The sequence below is a fragment of the Podarcis pityusensis genome (genome assembly GCF_964106645.2).
Source record: "Podarcis pityusensis genome assembly, chromosome: 10".
NCBI lineage: Eukaryota > Metazoa > Chordata > Lepidosauria > Squamata > Lacertidae > Podarcis > Podarcis pityusensis.
In genome coordinates, this window is record NC_138035.1 from 15606166 (window position 1) to 15623853 (window position 17688).

A 17688-nucleotide genomic window follows, 5' to 3' on the forward strand; every position below is an offset into this window, starting at 1 on the left:
GGCCTAGGGACTTCTGCTAGTATAGCCTGGCCAAGTTGGGAGCCTGCTAGCTGAGCTGGAGCTCCTCCATATCCTAACCTGCTCACACTGGCAGATGTAGGGATAAGATTGCTCCCTTAGTTGGCTGTTAGCTGTTTTTATGCTGTTGTAGTGCATGCATTGTGATGTGCTTGTATCATGCCTTTTTGCTGTGAGCTATTCCCCAAATCCAAAACAAAAATTTACCAAGCTGCTCAGAATGGGACACGCCACTTCAGATGCAGACTGACCAGTATCTCAATAGTAGTATGTGTTATTTTAATTACCGGTATATTATGCAAAGTGTTTGCAGTCGCTTTTCAGGGCTACACCCTCACAAAGGGACACACAAGCAGGAGCAAGGCGTGCTATAATAGCCACATTAGAGAGGATGCATAACAATTAAAAAGCCGCTCTGTAACACCCAAGCAACCTCATGACACTCTCAGATAAAGACAACATTGCAGAGGAAGGTTTTCAACGCTCACCTAAAAGTAGAGCAGAATATGGCTGCTAGATTGCTGAGTGGGGCAGTCTGATGGGACCACGTGTCACCAGTCCTGAAATTGCTGCGTTGGCTGCCGGTGAGCTTCAGGTGTTCATTCCAAGAACCACTTGGGACACTATAGTACCAAAGAGATCATCTCCTCAAAATTTCTCAAGCTTCACGATTGCCAAGGGAGGTCTTGGTGGTGCTGGTGTCCCCCCAGTTGGCACTTTCTCTGACAGGACCTTCTTGGTGGTGGCTTCCTGTTTGTGGAATGCCCTCCCTGGTGAGGTTCATCTGGCTTCCTGTTAACATTCTAAGATTTTAAAGACATTCTTCTTCACTCTGGCATTTGATGGCTAAAAGATTCAGTTCCCGACAACCTTGAAACTATTAACTGTGAGGATACATGATTGTTTTTAAAAATATGTTTTTAATGTTTTAATTTTTAAAAATGTTTTGCTGCTTTATTGCTTGTCCCCCTAGGTTTCTTTGGGATGAATTTAATCTAATTATTATTATTTTTGCCTGGTACAGATAGGGTAAGGCTCAAGTCTATAGGAAGGAGGTTTCAATTCTATAGCTGCCACTAAGAAGGTCTTGTTTCTTTTCCATACCACTGAACCAATCTTAGCAGCAGACACACGAGAACAACCCCTGAAGCTGATCTTAATGTACAGGCAGGGTTATATGGGTGAAAACAGCCCTCCAAATAACCTGGTCCCAAGTCATTTAGGGCTTTGAAAGGTTAATTCCTACACTTTCAATTGGACCTGGAGGTTGACTGGCGGCCAGTGAAGATGACACAAAATTGGTGTTATGTTTTCAGGCTTTCCGACCTCCACCAGCATCCACGAACAGCTGCATTTTATACCAGCTGCAATTACCATATTGGCCTCAGAGGCCGACCCCAATAAACTGCATTGTAGTTTGGAGAGGAATCCTGTGCATGGATGGCCGAGGCCACTTCAAATAGGCTTGCAATTAGCAGGCGTTTTCGGAAAGCACTCCTGACAACAGCTGTTACCTGTGACTCACCAGACAACTGCAAGTCCAGGACTGCTGCCAAGCTATCCTCCTGGCCCTTTAAAGGGAATACAATCCCATCTGCACGCCCCTATCCAGATGTGCTGATTCCCAACCCACAATATGCTAACCAAAACAGCCAATCTTCAAAATCTGCACTTCTCAGAATTTTGCAATGCAGCGCCCACAGCAAACTGTACAGAACTGCGTATAACTAGGATAAAATGTGCATGAAATAGACATGTATCAGTGAAAAATAACATACAAAAATGCATTTTATCAGGGGGAATTGCTTTGAAAAAATGTGTATATTAGTCAAAATTGCATATAAAAATGCGTGCATTAGGGGGGGGGGGAATCACTGAAAAAAGCTGGTGAATTTTCACGAGGATTTCTTTTTTAAAATAAAGGTTTTTAAGGAAATGTGGAGAATTTAACTTAAATATGGAAAAAACCCCAAAACTTGGAGAACCAAAAGTGACAGATTTATTCATCTCGAACCAGAACTCATCCCTCCCAGTTCTCCACAAACCCTCAAAACTGCTGGGAGATGCTCTGGACCAAATTTTGCAGGTGTGCAAGAAGAGAGGAGGCGGCGGCAGCAAAATACCATTGTCTGAGTGGAAGTCTGTCTGTTCAGCACTGAATACAATCCTCTGTTTCTCACTCCTGTTTCTCACTTCCCCTGTCTCAGATTAAGTTTCGGCCAGTAGCAAGCAGCAATATTTATACTGTGCTTGTTTAGTGCTCAAAACACTTCACAGTGTCTTGGGGAATGTAGATGTTTGGAAGAGCTGCAGTGGGCGAAGTTGACAAAACAGCATGCAAAAACTCGGTGTGCATGGAGTATACCTCCCACATAGAGAATTCTACAGACCTTTGCAAGGGTTTGAGACAGAATAATCAAGTGCTCTGCAGCTGATCAGAGATTTATTCAGTTTCATCCGAATCCTAATGACCCAGCAGGCTCTTTGCACATCCCACTTGCAAGACAAATGTTACCACTATTAACTGCTTTGCTCAATGGCTTGCTTTTCCACTGCTTCCCATCTGTCATAGTTTAAGAGCTGGAACATTTTCAGACGAGAGCAATTGTGATAAGATTATCTTCAGAGCAGCTCCCTACACAGATGCTATGTAGGATAGGAAGCAGCCAACAAGGCCAAACAAGACGCCCATCAAAACGCAGGTCTTTCCAGCCGAGCCTGTCTTGCCTTGAATGGCAAGAAGCAAATACATCTGCAAGGATTAGCAAACACCATTTGATGCAAACGAATCAGGAGTGCCTGACCTGAGCAATGCTTGCAATCAAAGCAGCTTCAAGGGAGTGACAAATGGTGTGAAGTCATTTAATGTATCTAAGTAAAGACAACCGTGGACAGAGCATCTTAATTGTTGCATTAAGTGCATTTAGGTGAACTCAATAAAGATTGATTTCTTCATGGCGTTTTCCAAGTAATGTATGTTTTTTTTCTTTCAGAAAGTCCTTGCTTGCCTAAGCTAGGTCTTTCCAAGTTGTCCTGCTAGGAGACAGGGCTATTTCCTGTTGCTTTATTTAGACACAGACTTCTGTAATACAAATGTGTAAACCAGAGGAGGTTGGTTGGTCTATCAGGGTGAATGACACACTACCCCATCAACCTCAGTTTGTCCCCAATCACTTACCTGCCTTCTTACCAGGAGGTGGCTCTGCTGCGTGGCTCTCTGGCTCCACCTTCTGTTGGCCTCCTTGCTTTGTGCCCTACCAGTATTTATTTATTGAATTTATATCCCACCCTTTCTCCTCAGTATTCATGGGCGCCGTCCACCAGTGATGTCAACTTGCCTTTCTCTTTATTATTCAAACCGTGGGACTTTGGAAAGTCTGGGGCTCATTCATGGACACATAAATGAGCCACAATTAATATATCAGAGACACACAGCCAATCTCTCTATAGTCAGCAAGCATGGTGGACTTTGTTGCTGTAAATTAGGAACCTTCTCCCCCACCAGAAACTGAAAGTTAAACAGCACCACATAAACTGGATATTGATTATCTTCTATGTACTGATGGAAAGAGGCAAAGCTCCGGTAAATATTGCCAAATCAATAGTTCTGGAGAAATAAGTGAGTGCAATAATGAGATCTCATTGTAGCAAAACAAATCCATGGTGGCTTATTGCCAAGATCAGGCGGCAGCTGTGTCATGAATGCATGGCACCACCAGAATGTCTGGAAAGGTGTGTGGAGCTGTGTCAGTTCTGTGTGCAAGTGTCACTTTCTCATACAGACACTATTTTCCCATGGCAGTCAGTTCCTGGCAGGGATACACAACCAATTCACAACTTATCGGTTTCAATATTCTACTTTTATCTCATACAACCCTGGGGGCTTCATATTATGATGCAGTTTATAAATTTGTTAAATAAAAATAAAAGAACTTAACTAACTGGCTGATCAAAATGTAGCTATTCTTTGGATTTTTCACTACTCTGAATTGCACCAAAGCAAGTGTTGATCCTGTTGCTTTTGTCCATGGAGTTTTCTTGGCAGGGATACTGGAGTGGCTTGCCGGTTCCTGCTCCAGGTGGATCACGTTTAGTCAAAACCCTCCACTACGACCTGTCTATCTTGGGTGGCCCTGCATGGCGTAGCTCATAGCTTCTCTGAGTTATTCAAGCCCCTTCACCACGACAAGACAGTGATCCATGAAGGAGCCATGATGGGGTCATGAAGACTCAGACACTACTAAAGGACTAAACAACAAAAGTGTTGATCCACACATCCCAGTGCATTTTCCCATCACTGTCCTTATTGTAAAAACTCCAGTATTTGGAGGAAGTAGGTTGTTGCACAGGACCTCCCAAGCAACTCTAATTGTGCAACGTGGTGTGATTGAAAACAGGAACTGTCCCAAAGCACCCATGGTTGGTCTAAAACCCCACACCCGGATATTCCAATTGATTAAAAGCAGGATTTTTTAAAGAAATGGGGCAATATTAAACATGCATTCCCTTAGTCTGATGTGGAAAGAGCTGTAGCAGATCCTCCTGTTTATGTAGCCTGGGCTCTGAAATGTACACTATAGCCACGGGGCTCAGTTGCTTCATCGCTCCTTCATCAAGATTAGGGACCACATTGACATTCATTGGAGAACAGCCAGAACATAAATATGGATAGTCTAGTATGTACAGGTACTAGCAGCTGTAGATTTTGTCAGTGTTCCATATGTTTTGTTTTTCTTCAATTCTATTGCAATTCATTTGTATTCTCTGTGTTAAGCCGCCCTGGGAATACTGACATGTTGATGGTGTGGGGATATGGATTTAGTAAATAAAGATAACAACAATTCTATTAAATCTTAATGCAAACATTTAAATATTTAAGAATGAGGGTCTCACACTTGTCAGTTACCCCAGTGCCTTCACACTCATTGAGCTGGATCCAGACTTAGTCATTCTTAAGGCAGATCCATTGAAATCAATGGGTCTTAAGTTATTTCAGTGCGTCTTCTCTAAAGCTGCATTCCTTAACTGAGAGTAAGCAACTCTAAATTCAACAGGACTAGACATGGGCAGGATTGCACTATTAGTCTGGTTCCAACCCATAGACCACAATACTGGAAAATGAGAGCAAAGCTATTTCTTAGTGAGAAACTATGTGAAATACTCCTTACACGGTGTGTGTGTGTGTGTGTGTGTGTGTGTGTGTGTGTAAATGGGATAGAGACTTACTGTTATGTACTGAAGTTCTCACCCTGGGCCAACAGGGGGATACTGTAGATAGTTTTCACTCAGGTCCACATATGCAAATAAGGAATTGAAAGTTACGTTCAGTGATTGGATAGTTACAGAAAGTTGTTACTGTTGCCTTGTAGTTGAGCTCTATATAAGCAGGTTGGCTGAACCCTTCAGCTCAGTTCTCTTCTGGCCTGTGAATAAACAAGAGCTGTTTGCAGAATCACTGTGTCGTCTGATATGTTCACCCACGACTTAACACTTACTTCACCCATTCCCTCAGCTCTGCAACTTTACAGGATATGCTCAAGTAAATTCAGCACAAAAAGAAAGAATAAAGGAATAAATACCAGTGTCAAAGGGCAGACTCAAAGAAATAGAAATAAAAGATGGTGAATATAATTCTACAAGAGGGGTCGGGATGTAATGTCTGAGGGAGCACACAGAAAAATCATTCTAGTGCAGCAAACCCTTTCAGACCCCACAAGTATAAATTTATCTAGTTTGTCTAGTCATTAAAACGGTTCAATCTTATTGTCACCTCCCACTGCTACAAAATGTTTTAGAGAAGTCTGAAATACTTTATAAAAGGAAACAATTTACCCATCAACAAGACTTTATAGCATTGGTCAGCACTGGCCTTGAACTGAAAAGAAATGCAATCCCAGGCACAGGGAACCTGCTGCCCACCAGACATTTTGGGCTCCATTGGCCATGCTGGCTGGGACTGATGGGAAATGGAGTCAAAGAGCCTCTGAAGGGTACCAAGTTCCCCATCCCTGCTTTATCCACAACAAGAACCTTCCATACTTGTTCAAAACCATGTTCCTATGTTGATACATTTCCACACCTTTGCTATCTACAATTTAACTGCAGTCAAGGCGTGGACAATTCAATGACTACAGAGATTGCCTCTGGATTGAAGATGCTGAAAACTATTATCCCCCCGTGTTGACAGGAGCCAGAATCTGCTCTCAGGATTTTGATTTTGATTTTGCAGTTTTGGGACACCACTATCATGCATGGCAGCTGTGCGGTCCCGGGGGTTACCGTGCGGCATGGTCCAAGTCTAGTCCGAGGTAGAGGGTGTGGTAGGGAGACTGTTCATCAAGGCTGAAGCAGGGTCCAGGGCAAGGAGTCAGGTGTGGTCAGGAACTCTGGCAGAAGAGCAGGGCAAGGTGCCAGCAGGAACATGTTACCAACAATGTTGCTCCCGCAACCTGGGACTGGGCTGGCTTTTATCTGCCCCGAGGCCTAGGGCGGTCCCGGCCCACAGGTGACTCGCCTCTCCTGGCCTGGAGGTGAGCACTCCTCCTGCGGGAACTTAGTTCCCTCCGCCTCTCTGCCCTGAGCCTCTGCAGCTCAGGAGAGGATGGAGGGTTACTGGACCCAGAGGCAACCTCACCTTCCCCTGACGGGGCTGAGAGTGGAGCACCTGAAGGCAATGGGTCCTCGATCACCTCCGGAGCCAGAGCAGATTCAGCTGGTGTCTGCTCCTGAGGATCCGGCACAGGTGAGGGCCCTTCAGGTTCAAGCCCCAGCCCCAGCTCAGCTGGTCCTGGAGGCAGGGACTCCTGTGCAGGCTGGGATTCCTCAGGTTCAGCCTCTGAATCCGATTTCCAGGCCATCACATCAGCAGGGCTGACTAACTTCTCAAAGCTGTGTGCATACAATGAACATAAAACCGAAAATCAAAAGGTGGAAAGGCACAGATCTGAAGAAGGTAAACCACTTAGATTGCAGGGAAATTCATCTTGCATTCCTTGTATATTTTCACCAGTTAGGTATGGTGAGGTATACGTGAACAGATAAGCCGAGGAAGCTGATATCTCTTGGAATGCTGAATGTATCTGGCATTTCTTTACCTTATTGTCACATTAAATAAGGCAAGGAAGATTATGCACAAGCATTTTGATCAAGGGATGCAGTGGTGCAAAGACTATCATGTGCCTTTCGTCAGCTTAGCTTTAGTTAATGGTCCCATGCCATAGGTCTATTTTAGAGGAGGGCAGCACAAACAGTAGCTCACGTCACATCAAAGGAGCATCACAGACTTGGTAAGGATTGCTGAGCAGGACAGGTTCCCCCTACCATTCCAAAGGCCAAACTAGACATGTTTTGCCCCATGCCTGTGCCCTTAAGCGCAGGGCTTCTATTTTTTCTTAAGTACACAAATTACCAGGGACTGGTAGGGCAAAAGCCAGGGAGACCAACAGTAGATGGCGCCAGACCCAGTGACTGGCAGAGCCAACTAATTCTGGCTGTGCCTCCAGCTTCCTCCCTGCTAAGTTCTACAAGGGGCAACACAGAGACACCAAGGCTGCATACGTGTCATGCATTTAAAGAACATGCTTCCCTGAAAAGCATCCTGGGAGCTGTGGTTTGTTCAGGGTGCTGGGAATTGTAGATCTGAGAGGGTAAACTGCAGTTCCCGGGATCCCAGGGTGTGGGGGGCAGACAATGTGCTGAAAATGAATGGTATATGTGCAGCATAAGGAGGAGGAAGCTGACTTGACTTGCAAATAAGAAGGCAGGAAGGTGGGAGGCTGACTTGAGGTAGGTGGGGCAATTCCTGCTTGCCCTAATGGAGCAGCCTACATTACGGATGGGGGGCTGATCTGGATCAGGGCCCTAGTGTGGTGGTAGAGAGAAGCTTTACAAGCAAACTCCCCTCGATTAGGAACAGTCTCTCCCCAGAATCACCCCCATGAGTAGTGCTGGATTTACGTATAAGCTAAATAAGCTATAGCTTAGGGCCCCACTCTCTTGCCCCCCTCCAATTAAAGGAATAAAACCTTGATGCACATTTCCAAATAAACTAAAACCTACATACAGCAACAGTGTTTTGTGTTGTGTAGGCTCCTAGGATGTAAGTAATGGGCCCTGCCCACTAGCCTGCTCCCTAAAATATCACTGGTTTGCTCATTTCTATATATAGGGTGCCTACATTCTGCATGGACTGGTTGCACGGCAACATGTGCAAATGGCTTGAGATACCTATTAGGTCCATAAATTACCACAAAAAAACAGTGACAATTTGTTGTTGACAAAGGACAGCTGGAAATATAAAGGGCCCCATTACCTCCAGTAGCTTAGGGCCTCATCAAACCTAAATCCAACCCTGCCCATGGGGTACAGGAACATAGCTGATAACAACATCAAGGGTAGGAGAACAGGGTAGCTCCAGACACACAGTTGTGCCCCCATGCCTCTCAGCAGTCAGAAACCTTTCAGGAGGGGGCTTGATGGAGATACCTTCTCCCTTGCCAACGTCGGTGGCAATTCTTAACCCAGTGCAAGCAAACACACTTTCAGAAGCAGAGGCAATCTCGGGTTATGATCTAATTTAACATGCTAAGTTTTTTTTTTTTTAATTCCTCCCCCCTTAAACCTCATTTACATCCTGCAACACAGATTTTAAGGACAAACCTCTTTGATCTTTTTAAAAAGGGCAGCAAATGTCTGCCCTTAATTGTATCTGAACATTTCTAGGTAACTTGTAAGTAATAAGGACAGGGAGTTTCGTAGCACTGGAATTTGCATACAGCCGATTAGCATTTCAAAGGGGAATCGACAAATTGTTAGCTGTAGCCCTGATGCACATATATATGGCTGGGAAAAGGGTTAGGTGTGCAGTTGTTCTAGGTAGCTTCATAAAAACATAAACAGAGTCACCTCAGATCTAAGAAATATGAGGATGAAAGGAGGGCCTGGTTATATTGCAAGGAAGGTTTTAGATTTTTATAAGCAGCGTTTTCCTGAAATATGACTGCAGACGTTTATGCTTCCCTTTGACTTCATTCATGTAATTACAGAATTCTAATCTTAATTCAAGGCATTTGAACTCCTTAATAATCAGGGAAGAGAGAGGCATTCTGGTCTGTCACTACATCTTTGCTAAGTCTGGCAACTGCTTTGCGCATCCCAGATCTAAAAATGCTTCTTTTTCTGCATTGATCAAATGAGTTGGCAAACTTCTGGCTTTTAAATGTTTGATAAGCAGTTTGGTATTTTTTTTTAAAAAAACAACAACATAAATCCTGTAATTCTCTTTGAGACACTTTTGTTAAAAGGGATGAACATATATCATAAAATAATAGTAATAGTAATAATTATTACTCCCAGAGGCATTTCCTTAAACCTGAAGCACAGCTTCAGAGTGTTGGCTTTAAGAGAGATACAAGAAAGATCACTGGATGTTAAGAAAAACCTGCTACATTTTCCAAGAGCTAAGTTGCTAGGAACTGTGGTGCCTTGCAAATTCTTTAGGATTAGCAAATTAATTAAATGTAGTACCTACGGAGAGCAAGGGCAGATTCATCCATCTGTTACTGACTTCCTCATCCCTAGAAGCTCCATCACTCGCAGCAGCGGCTCTCACCATCATCAGGTTTGCTGTAGTGTAAGTTAGACCTGCCCTGAAAAGGGAACAGAAGAAGCTACCTTATATATACACCAAGTGATACCCTGCCTTACATATATACCAAGTGAGACTGGCAGCAGCTCTCCTGAGTTTGGGGCAGGGGTCTTTCTCTGTCTGGAGATGTGGGAGACTGGCCCTGGGACCTTCTGCACGCAAAGCAGATTACTGAGCTAGAGCCCAGCGAGTCAATGCCGCCAAAAAGTCTCACTGCCACCTACAGATGAAGCTTTCCACCTATGACTGGCTTTGACACACCACGTCTCTCCCCCAGATGTGCACTGGCAGCTGTGGAGAACACTGTGTATATTTCAGCTTGGCCCTTTCCCAAAGGGATATCATAGAAAAGGTGAGAGAAATGGCAACCATTCCCTAAAAGGAAAAGCCAAAGTGTTTGGGGCTTTCAGAAAAATATTATAGGACCCAAGCAGAGGTGGGCAGAGCTTTATCTAATGGAGAGAATGGACAGGGATTTTGTTTCTGTCCCTCTCCCTTTAATACTAGATGGTGGTCACATCCACATCATATATTAAAAGGATATGGCTTCCCACAAAGAATCCTGGGAACTGTAGTTTTTTAAAAAAGGGAACTGTGAATTGTAGTTCTCTGAGGGCTAAACTACAGTTCCCAGGGTGCTTCCACTTTAAAGAGCATTTAAAGCGGATGACTAAATGCATAATGTGGCTGTGACAAGGCAGACAAAAGGAAGATAAGAACCTAGGAATCTGCCTTATAGTAAGTCTGACCATTGACCCAGCTAGCTCCCACCTAAGCCTCACTTTATTATATTACTGCTGCTGGTGGTTTGATTAGAGGTGGCATGCCATTGTAAAAAATGACCTGTCTGGGAAAGGTTGGATTGCCAGAGTCTGGCTTCGGGCGTTGCATGAAAAATCCATCACTGCAGTCCTTCTAGAGACCCCAAAGTCAAAGACAAATCCATTAATATGTCCATCATCCTCTGTGTTGGCAAAGGGTCACTTTTAATTATGCTGCTGCAAAATCACACATGGGTCTTTGGCCCATGTCACCTATGGCCACACGGTGCTACCAGTGACCAGCCTGTACAATATATGTGGACCTTGAGGTAATCTTACATACGAAACTGCTGGATCAGGCAAATAGCCCATCTAGTCCAGCATCTGCTTCTTACACTGGCCAACCAGATGCTAGTGGCAAACCCACAAGCAGGACCTAAGCAGAAGATCTGATTTTCAGCCACTGGTATTCAGAAGCATTGCTGAAACTAGCCATCATGGCTAGAAGCCACTGGCAGCCTAATCCTGCATACATTTATCCAGTCCTCTTTTGAAACCATCCAGTTCGGTGGCCATCGCTGCCTTTTGCATGAGCGAGTTCTATAGTTTGACTATGTGTTGTGGAAATAAATACCTTTCTTTTACCCATCCCGAATTTCCCAGAATCAACATCATTGGGTGTCCACCACAATCAGCTTCATTGGCTCTAGTGTTGTGAGAGAGAGGGAGAAAAACGTCTCTTTCTCTCCACTTTCTCCATGCCATGCCTAATTTTGTCAGCTCCCATCATGCCAACTCTTGCTTGCCTTTTCTCCAATGCGGCAACCTTTGAGGAGAGGCAATGAGAATGGCACACAGCATTCCAAATGTGGTCGCACCATAGCTTGGCAAAACATCAACATGTCAGGGTCACGACGCTCCAGGGTTTGTCCCTGTTGTTGTTTGTTTAAGGTTTCGTAATGCGCTCTCTATATTTCATGCATTTTGGAAAATTCTACAGAAATGTTTTCATTCATATATACCAGGCATAGGCAAACTCCAGTCCTCCAGATGTTTGGGACTACAATTCCCAGCATCCCTAGCTAACAGGACCAGTGGTCAGGGATGATGGGAATTGTAGTCCCAAACATCTGGAGGGTCAGAGTTTGCCTATGCCTGATATATAACCATACATTTCCGTGTATCAGACGAGGTTTTTTTAATTAAAAAATTACATTTAAAACGGGGGGGGGGGGGATATTATACACGAATAGTGCATTGGGGGGGGGACGTGTGATTGGTTGCTGCCACGAGCCGGAGAATGTGAGTGGCTATTGGGTGTGTTATTGGTTGTTGCGGCAAGGGCTTGTGTTGATTGGCAGTTGCTGCGGCAATTGGCCAGGCGATAGGTGGCTTCTCCTGGTGTGGGGACAGACGATAGGCAACATGTGAAAGCGGTGTAGTTCAGGGGGTTGAACGATTTTTGGCAATCCCCCCTAAAAGAAAGCTCAACAACTCTGGGCAATCTCCCCCCATTTTCTTAATTTGGAGTCCCCCAAAATAGGGAGTGTCTTATACACAGGGGCATGTTATTCATGGAAAAATTCAGTGTGTGTGTGTATGTGTGTGTATCACTTAATGTAGTCAGAGAATAGCTTGCCTGTTGCAGATGCTTCCAGGCACAATCCGTTTAGCATGTAGCATGCTGTGTGTTGAACTGGGAGCAGACAGCAAGTGGTGAGAATGCATTGGCTGAAGTGCAGTCCACATGTCTGCTCCCACCACAGTTTGATTTAATTGGCCTCCTGTAGCTCTCTAGAAACACTTGCTTATGTTAATCATGCTGTGTTGAGAGCTGGCTGCACAAATACTCGTTCAGATGTTGCTGAGCCCCTGGAGGAAGAGTCCATGGTCACTGTCAATTGTTGCACATTCTAGAGATGCGGGAGGAGCCCCCACTGCTCCCCTCTGCTCTGCTCTGAATCTTAATGTTGAAAAACCAGCTGGGTCTCTTGTCTTTATTTATCTTCCCCCGCCCCCCTGATCACTAAAAACTTCATTTCTTCATTTTGGAGGGAAGAAAGGTTTTTTCTTAAGCAGACTTCTTAATTCTCATGGCAATTAACTGCTCGGTGTGCTTGAAGCAAGAGCCAACCAAAGGAATCCAGGTGTTCAGTTGAAATCAGAGGGTCAATGGATGCTTAATTCCACAGGAATAGAGGAGGAGGAGGAGGAGAAAAAGAAGAAGAAAAGGAATGTGCTGCAGACATCTAGAGATGACAGTGAATTTTGTGAAGCTTGGGTGCAGAGACATGCTTCTGGGACTTGCTAATGCTGGCTTCAAAGAGAACGGCATTAGAGACCTGTTAAACTGTAATGTTAAATGATATCTAAAATATATAAGATGTTATTGGAATGGGAGGCAAAGGATGAACAAGTGAAATCTTGGGCAATAGATATTGGTCACAAGATACAAATGGAAGCATGGGAACGATTATGGAATATGGATATAAAATTTACAACATGTTATGGTTTAAGAGTAAATTATATGAAAATGTTATATAGATGGTACCTAACACCTAGTGGATTGGCAAAAATGTATAAATCAAAATCGAATAAGTGTTGGAAATGTAAAGAGAAAGAAGGCAACTTTTTCCATATGTGGTGGTATTGCAATAAGGTGAAAGCTTACTGTGAAATGATATTTAAGATTTAAGATAAAATTTGTAAAAAACCAACAACCCAGAAGCTTTTCTCTTAGGAATTATGGGATCAGAGCTACCTAAGCAGTATAGAAATTTATTTATGTATGCGACCACAGCTGTAAGAATGTTATTTGCCCAAAAATGAAAGGAAGAAGAGGTCCCAACAAGAGAAGAATGGTTACAGAAACTAATGGAGTATGCAGAAATGACGAAACTTACCAGAAGAATAAGAAATCAAGATAACAAACTTTTTAGAAAGGAATGGAAATGGTTTATTGAGTACTTACAAATGAACTGTAAACAGATCAAGACATTGGCAGGATTATTGTAAAAACCTGCAGCTTCAAAAATATATGTGAGATATAAATAAGAATAGATGAATAAAAGAATAAGTTAAGACAATTTGGAGTATGCAGAAAAGGACGAAAAGAAATGTACAGAACCACAGAAAGAGGGGGAAGGGAGTCGAAGTCGGGAATGTTAAAATTACGGTTGAATAATTGCTGTAATGTATATAAATGAAAATTATAAATGTAATTATATAAAAAAACAAAGATAACAGCATTCAGACTCTCCAAAAGCTTCTCTAGCTCAGATTAAAAGCTGGGAATGCTGATTACTGTTTGTCTTGGCTGGAAAGCAGGGGTGCCCACTTGGGCCCCACACCATGGATGCCCAACGTAGGCAAGCACCGCACCATGCCATAATGAAGTTGTGACATGCTGTGTCATCATGATGTCATGTCATGTTGCACCGTAATGATGGTGCACTGCATGTACTCTGACACCACGGTAGCAACTGGACTGAGGCCTTTGCCTCCGCAGGCCACCTGCCATGGCTGCTGCCTCCACATGCCGCAAACTCATCCTTGTTGTTGTTTAGTCGTTTAGTCGTGTCCGACTCTTTGTGACCCCATGGACCAGAGCACGCCAGGCACTCCTGTCTTCCACTGCCCCCCGCAGTTTGGTCAAACTCATGCTGGTAGCTTCGAGAACACTGTCCAACCATCTCGTCCTCTGTCGTCCCCTTCTCCTTGTGCTTTCCTTGTGCTCCCAACATCAGGGTCTTTTCCAGGGAGTCCTCTCTTCTCATGAGGTGGCCAAAGTATTGGAGCCTCAGCTTCAGGATCTGTCCTTCCAGTGAGCACTCAGGGCTGATTTCCTTCAGAATGGATAGGTTTGATCTTCTTGCAGTCCATGGGAACTCATCCTTAAGGACCACCTATTCCCATATGAATCAACCTGAAGCTTGCGATCATCACCTGAGGCCCTTCTTCATGTGCTCCTCCATGAGATGTCTAGAGGGTTGCAACATGAGAACAGGACCTTTTCTGCTGTGGCTCCCTGCTAGTGGAATGCTCTCCCCAGGGAGGCTCGCCTGTCACCTTCATTACATATATTTAGGCATAATGTTTCTCTTTAACTAGGCCTTTGGCTTAGGGTAATTAGCGTTCTATGCCCTTTTAAATGTGTTTGTAGGAGAGGGGGTTATTGGTTTGTTTTTGTTTTTATTCTGTATTTTGTGTTCTCATTTTATATTTTTATGTTTTGAACCGTCCTGTTATCTTCAGCTGTAGGGCAGTATACAAATAAAATAAATAAATAAATAAGTAAATAAAGAAAATAAAGAAATTAAATGAAATAAAATAAATGAAATGCAATAAAATAATAAATGCTCTCTGTTGGTAACTTTCCAGTGTTGAGCTGCTGGTTGGACCTCATTGAGTCCATTGAGTTTGCCATTGAGTTTCTTAAGCCATTCATTGGTCTCTCCTATTAATTTACTCATATGCCTTCTCTATTAGCTTGTGAAAGGTGAGGCAGTTTAAAAATAAGCAACCATAGCAGTGGGTTTCATTGTGAAGAGAGAGAGAGCCCCCTATCTATATTTAGTCATCGAGTAAATATGTTTCATTTGCTGTGAAATCCTCCCCAATGCATCTCAGAGCAAGATAAAATGAGACAGATTATTGTCATGACTACCACTATTTCATTGCAAGCTGCCAATTCGGAAAATACAAATAATATGTTCTAGCTTCCCTCCAATATCTCATTTATTTGCAAAAAATAAATAAATAGCACTTAGGGTTGCTGGATCATAACCTGGAGATGTCTATGTAAATCCTCAAGAGAAGGAAGATCCATGGCATTCCCTTCTGCCCTTTCCTACATTTCATAGTAACATAGGAAGCTGCTTTACTCTGAGTCAGACCAATGTTATCTACACTCATAGGAGCCAATTCCTAGGGGCCAAGGTCCCTTGCCCATACCCCCTAAAATATTTGAGAGAGCCAGGCCTCCCACAAAGTTAATGGGCATTGCCATTCAAATGGTGAGCATGTGCCATATCTTGATTATGTGGGGCGGGGCTTACCTGGGCCTCTGCAATATTTTATTGCAGTTGGCACCCTTGTCTACACTGAATGGAACCAGGCAGGGATCTACCTGGTGACGCTGCCAGGTACTGAACCTGGGACACATTAGCATCTTAAAATGCAGAGGTCATTTCTGCAGTTCCAGTCGTACTTGCACCTTGCTGTCTGCACCAAAGTGGAGGAAAGGATGCTTTCACCCAACACGCATTACCTGTTAGGGTACCAGAGGTGTCTCTAGGGGAGTGCGACCAGTGTGGTCACACTGGGCATCAGGTGAGAGGCAGGGGGCTCTGGACTTTGGCATCACACAGGACACCACTGAAATTTGAGATGCCAAGGTCTGCTACTGTGGTTATCCTGTCCCTGCAACCCCCAAACTCTATTCATGAAGCACTAGCCAAAATATTCACTGCCAGCCTTCGTTCAAGATCTAGGGCAGGAGTGGGCAATTCACTGGTGGACCTCATCTGACCATCTGGGTCCTCTCCCATCTATTAGCTGCACAGTGGGGAGCAGCGGAGACAGTTGCAGACCTTGGGGTCACAAATTTCAGTGGCACCCTGTGTGGCACCTCCCATTCCACTTCATAGTTGCAGTGCCTTGAAGGCTCCACAACCAGTGCGACCAAACCAGTCACGCTCCCCTAAATCCGCTTTTGCTGGAGGGGAAAAAGAGCTCTGATATTGTGCAATGTCTGCAGTTTCAGCTTCTGCATCCGCAGGATCAAAGCAGAGAACAGAGAGCCCAGCAGAGAGGTCCACTAGTGTTCCGTAAAGGTAAAGGGGCCCCTGACCGTTAGGTCCAGTTGTGCCGACTCTGGGGTCGCAGCGCTCATCTCGCTTTATTGGCCGAGGGAGCCGGCGTACAGCTTCCGGGTCATGTGGCCAGCATGGCTAAGCCGCTTCTGGTGAACCAGAGCAGCGCACGGAAACGCTGTTTACCTTCCCGCCAGAGTGGTACCTATTTATCTACTTGCACTTTGATGTGCTTTCAAACTGCTAGGTTGGCAGGAGCAGGGACCGAGCAACGGGAGCTCACCCCATCGTGGGGATTCGAACCGCCGACCTTCTGATCGGCAAGGCCTAAGCTCTGTGGTTTAACCCATAGCGCCACCCGCGTCCCTTGCAAATACACAAAAAGCATGCATGCAATTTTCAAGATGCAATTGTATTTTTAGTTTTGAAGGCATGAAATAGCAGTACGTAAGGGTCTACAGGCCAGGTGGGCATTGAAATTGTTTGCATTCTTCTGCTGAGATTTACTAAGGATTTTTTTTTCTCTTGACACAACTGGATCAGATAAAGAGGGAATATAAGAGAGAATATAAATAAAACCTATGGAGAAAGTGGAAGGTGAAACTTGAGTGGAGTTACAAATAATTAAATATATGCCTCTGTTTCAATGGAAAAAATAGCTTATTGTGAATTTATGTGTTAAAGAAGAGTGCCTGTGCCTGTGTCTGGCTTTACCCACTACCGGGCAGCATTCCACTTGGCCTGAAAAAGGTTTCCCACCCCTTCTCTAGGAGAAGGGAATTCCACAACTGCGAGCACGAGTAGCCACCAAGGACACCTTTCAGCATTCTTTTGCTGTTCAGATTGGAACTTGGCTGAGATGACGCTCTCAAATGACCTCAAGAATCATGAAAGCAGAATGGAGTAAAAGCACTGGGGCACACAGAGTCTAGATTAGGGCTGGGGAACCAGTTGCCTTCCAGATGTTGATGAATTCCAACTCCCATCAGTCCCAGCTACCCTGGCCAGTGTTTGGGAATGATGGGACTTGTAGTCCAACAACAGCTGGAAGGCTACAGATTCCCTACTGCTTCTCTAGACAACACGAGGGGCTAAATGCAAAGGGGGGGAAAGGTCCCTGTACCTTTAAGAGTTGTGTATGAGGGAGAATTTGGATGAATGCAGCCTTCTTGCCCACCCTCCCACCCCCATGGCTATGTGCACATAGTAGACTTAACCCCCCCCCCAAAGAATCCTGGAAACTGTTGCGTGCTTGGGGTGGTGGGAATTATAGATCTGTAAAGAGGAAACTACTGTTTGCAGTATCCTTTTGGGTGTGCATGTTCTTTAAATATATGGTGTGTATGCAGACAAGCTTCACCTGCTAAAACCTGTGTGTAATTTTGAAAGGTAGGGGAGTCCCTGTGCTTATCCTTTTATGCAGACTTATCTGCAGATGGTTTTTATTTTG

The 17688-nt window shown here is 44.3% G+C and overlaps 1 protein-coding gene across 1 annotated transcript in view; it reads right to left on the reverse strand.

The window, feature by feature from the left end:
* Nucleotides 1–4216: 4216 nt before the first annotated feature.
* The window catches only part of LOC308486469 (uncharacterized protein), a 142928-nt gene continuing 129456 nt past the window's right edge, over nt 4217–17688 (reverse strand). Inside the window, exons 4-6 of the mRNA XM_081023354.1 lie at nt 9544–9665; nt 6653–6906; nt 4217–5441 (exon numbers count right to left, since the gene is read on the reverse strand). Of these exons, the coding sequence (XP_080879480.1) occupies nt 5395–5441; nt 6653–6906; nt 9544–9572 (330 nt within the window). The 5' untranslated portion in view covers nt 9573–9665 and the 3' untranslated portion in view covers nt 4217–5394. The remainder of the gene's footprint in view (nt 5442–6652; nt 6907–9543; nt 9666–17688) is intronic.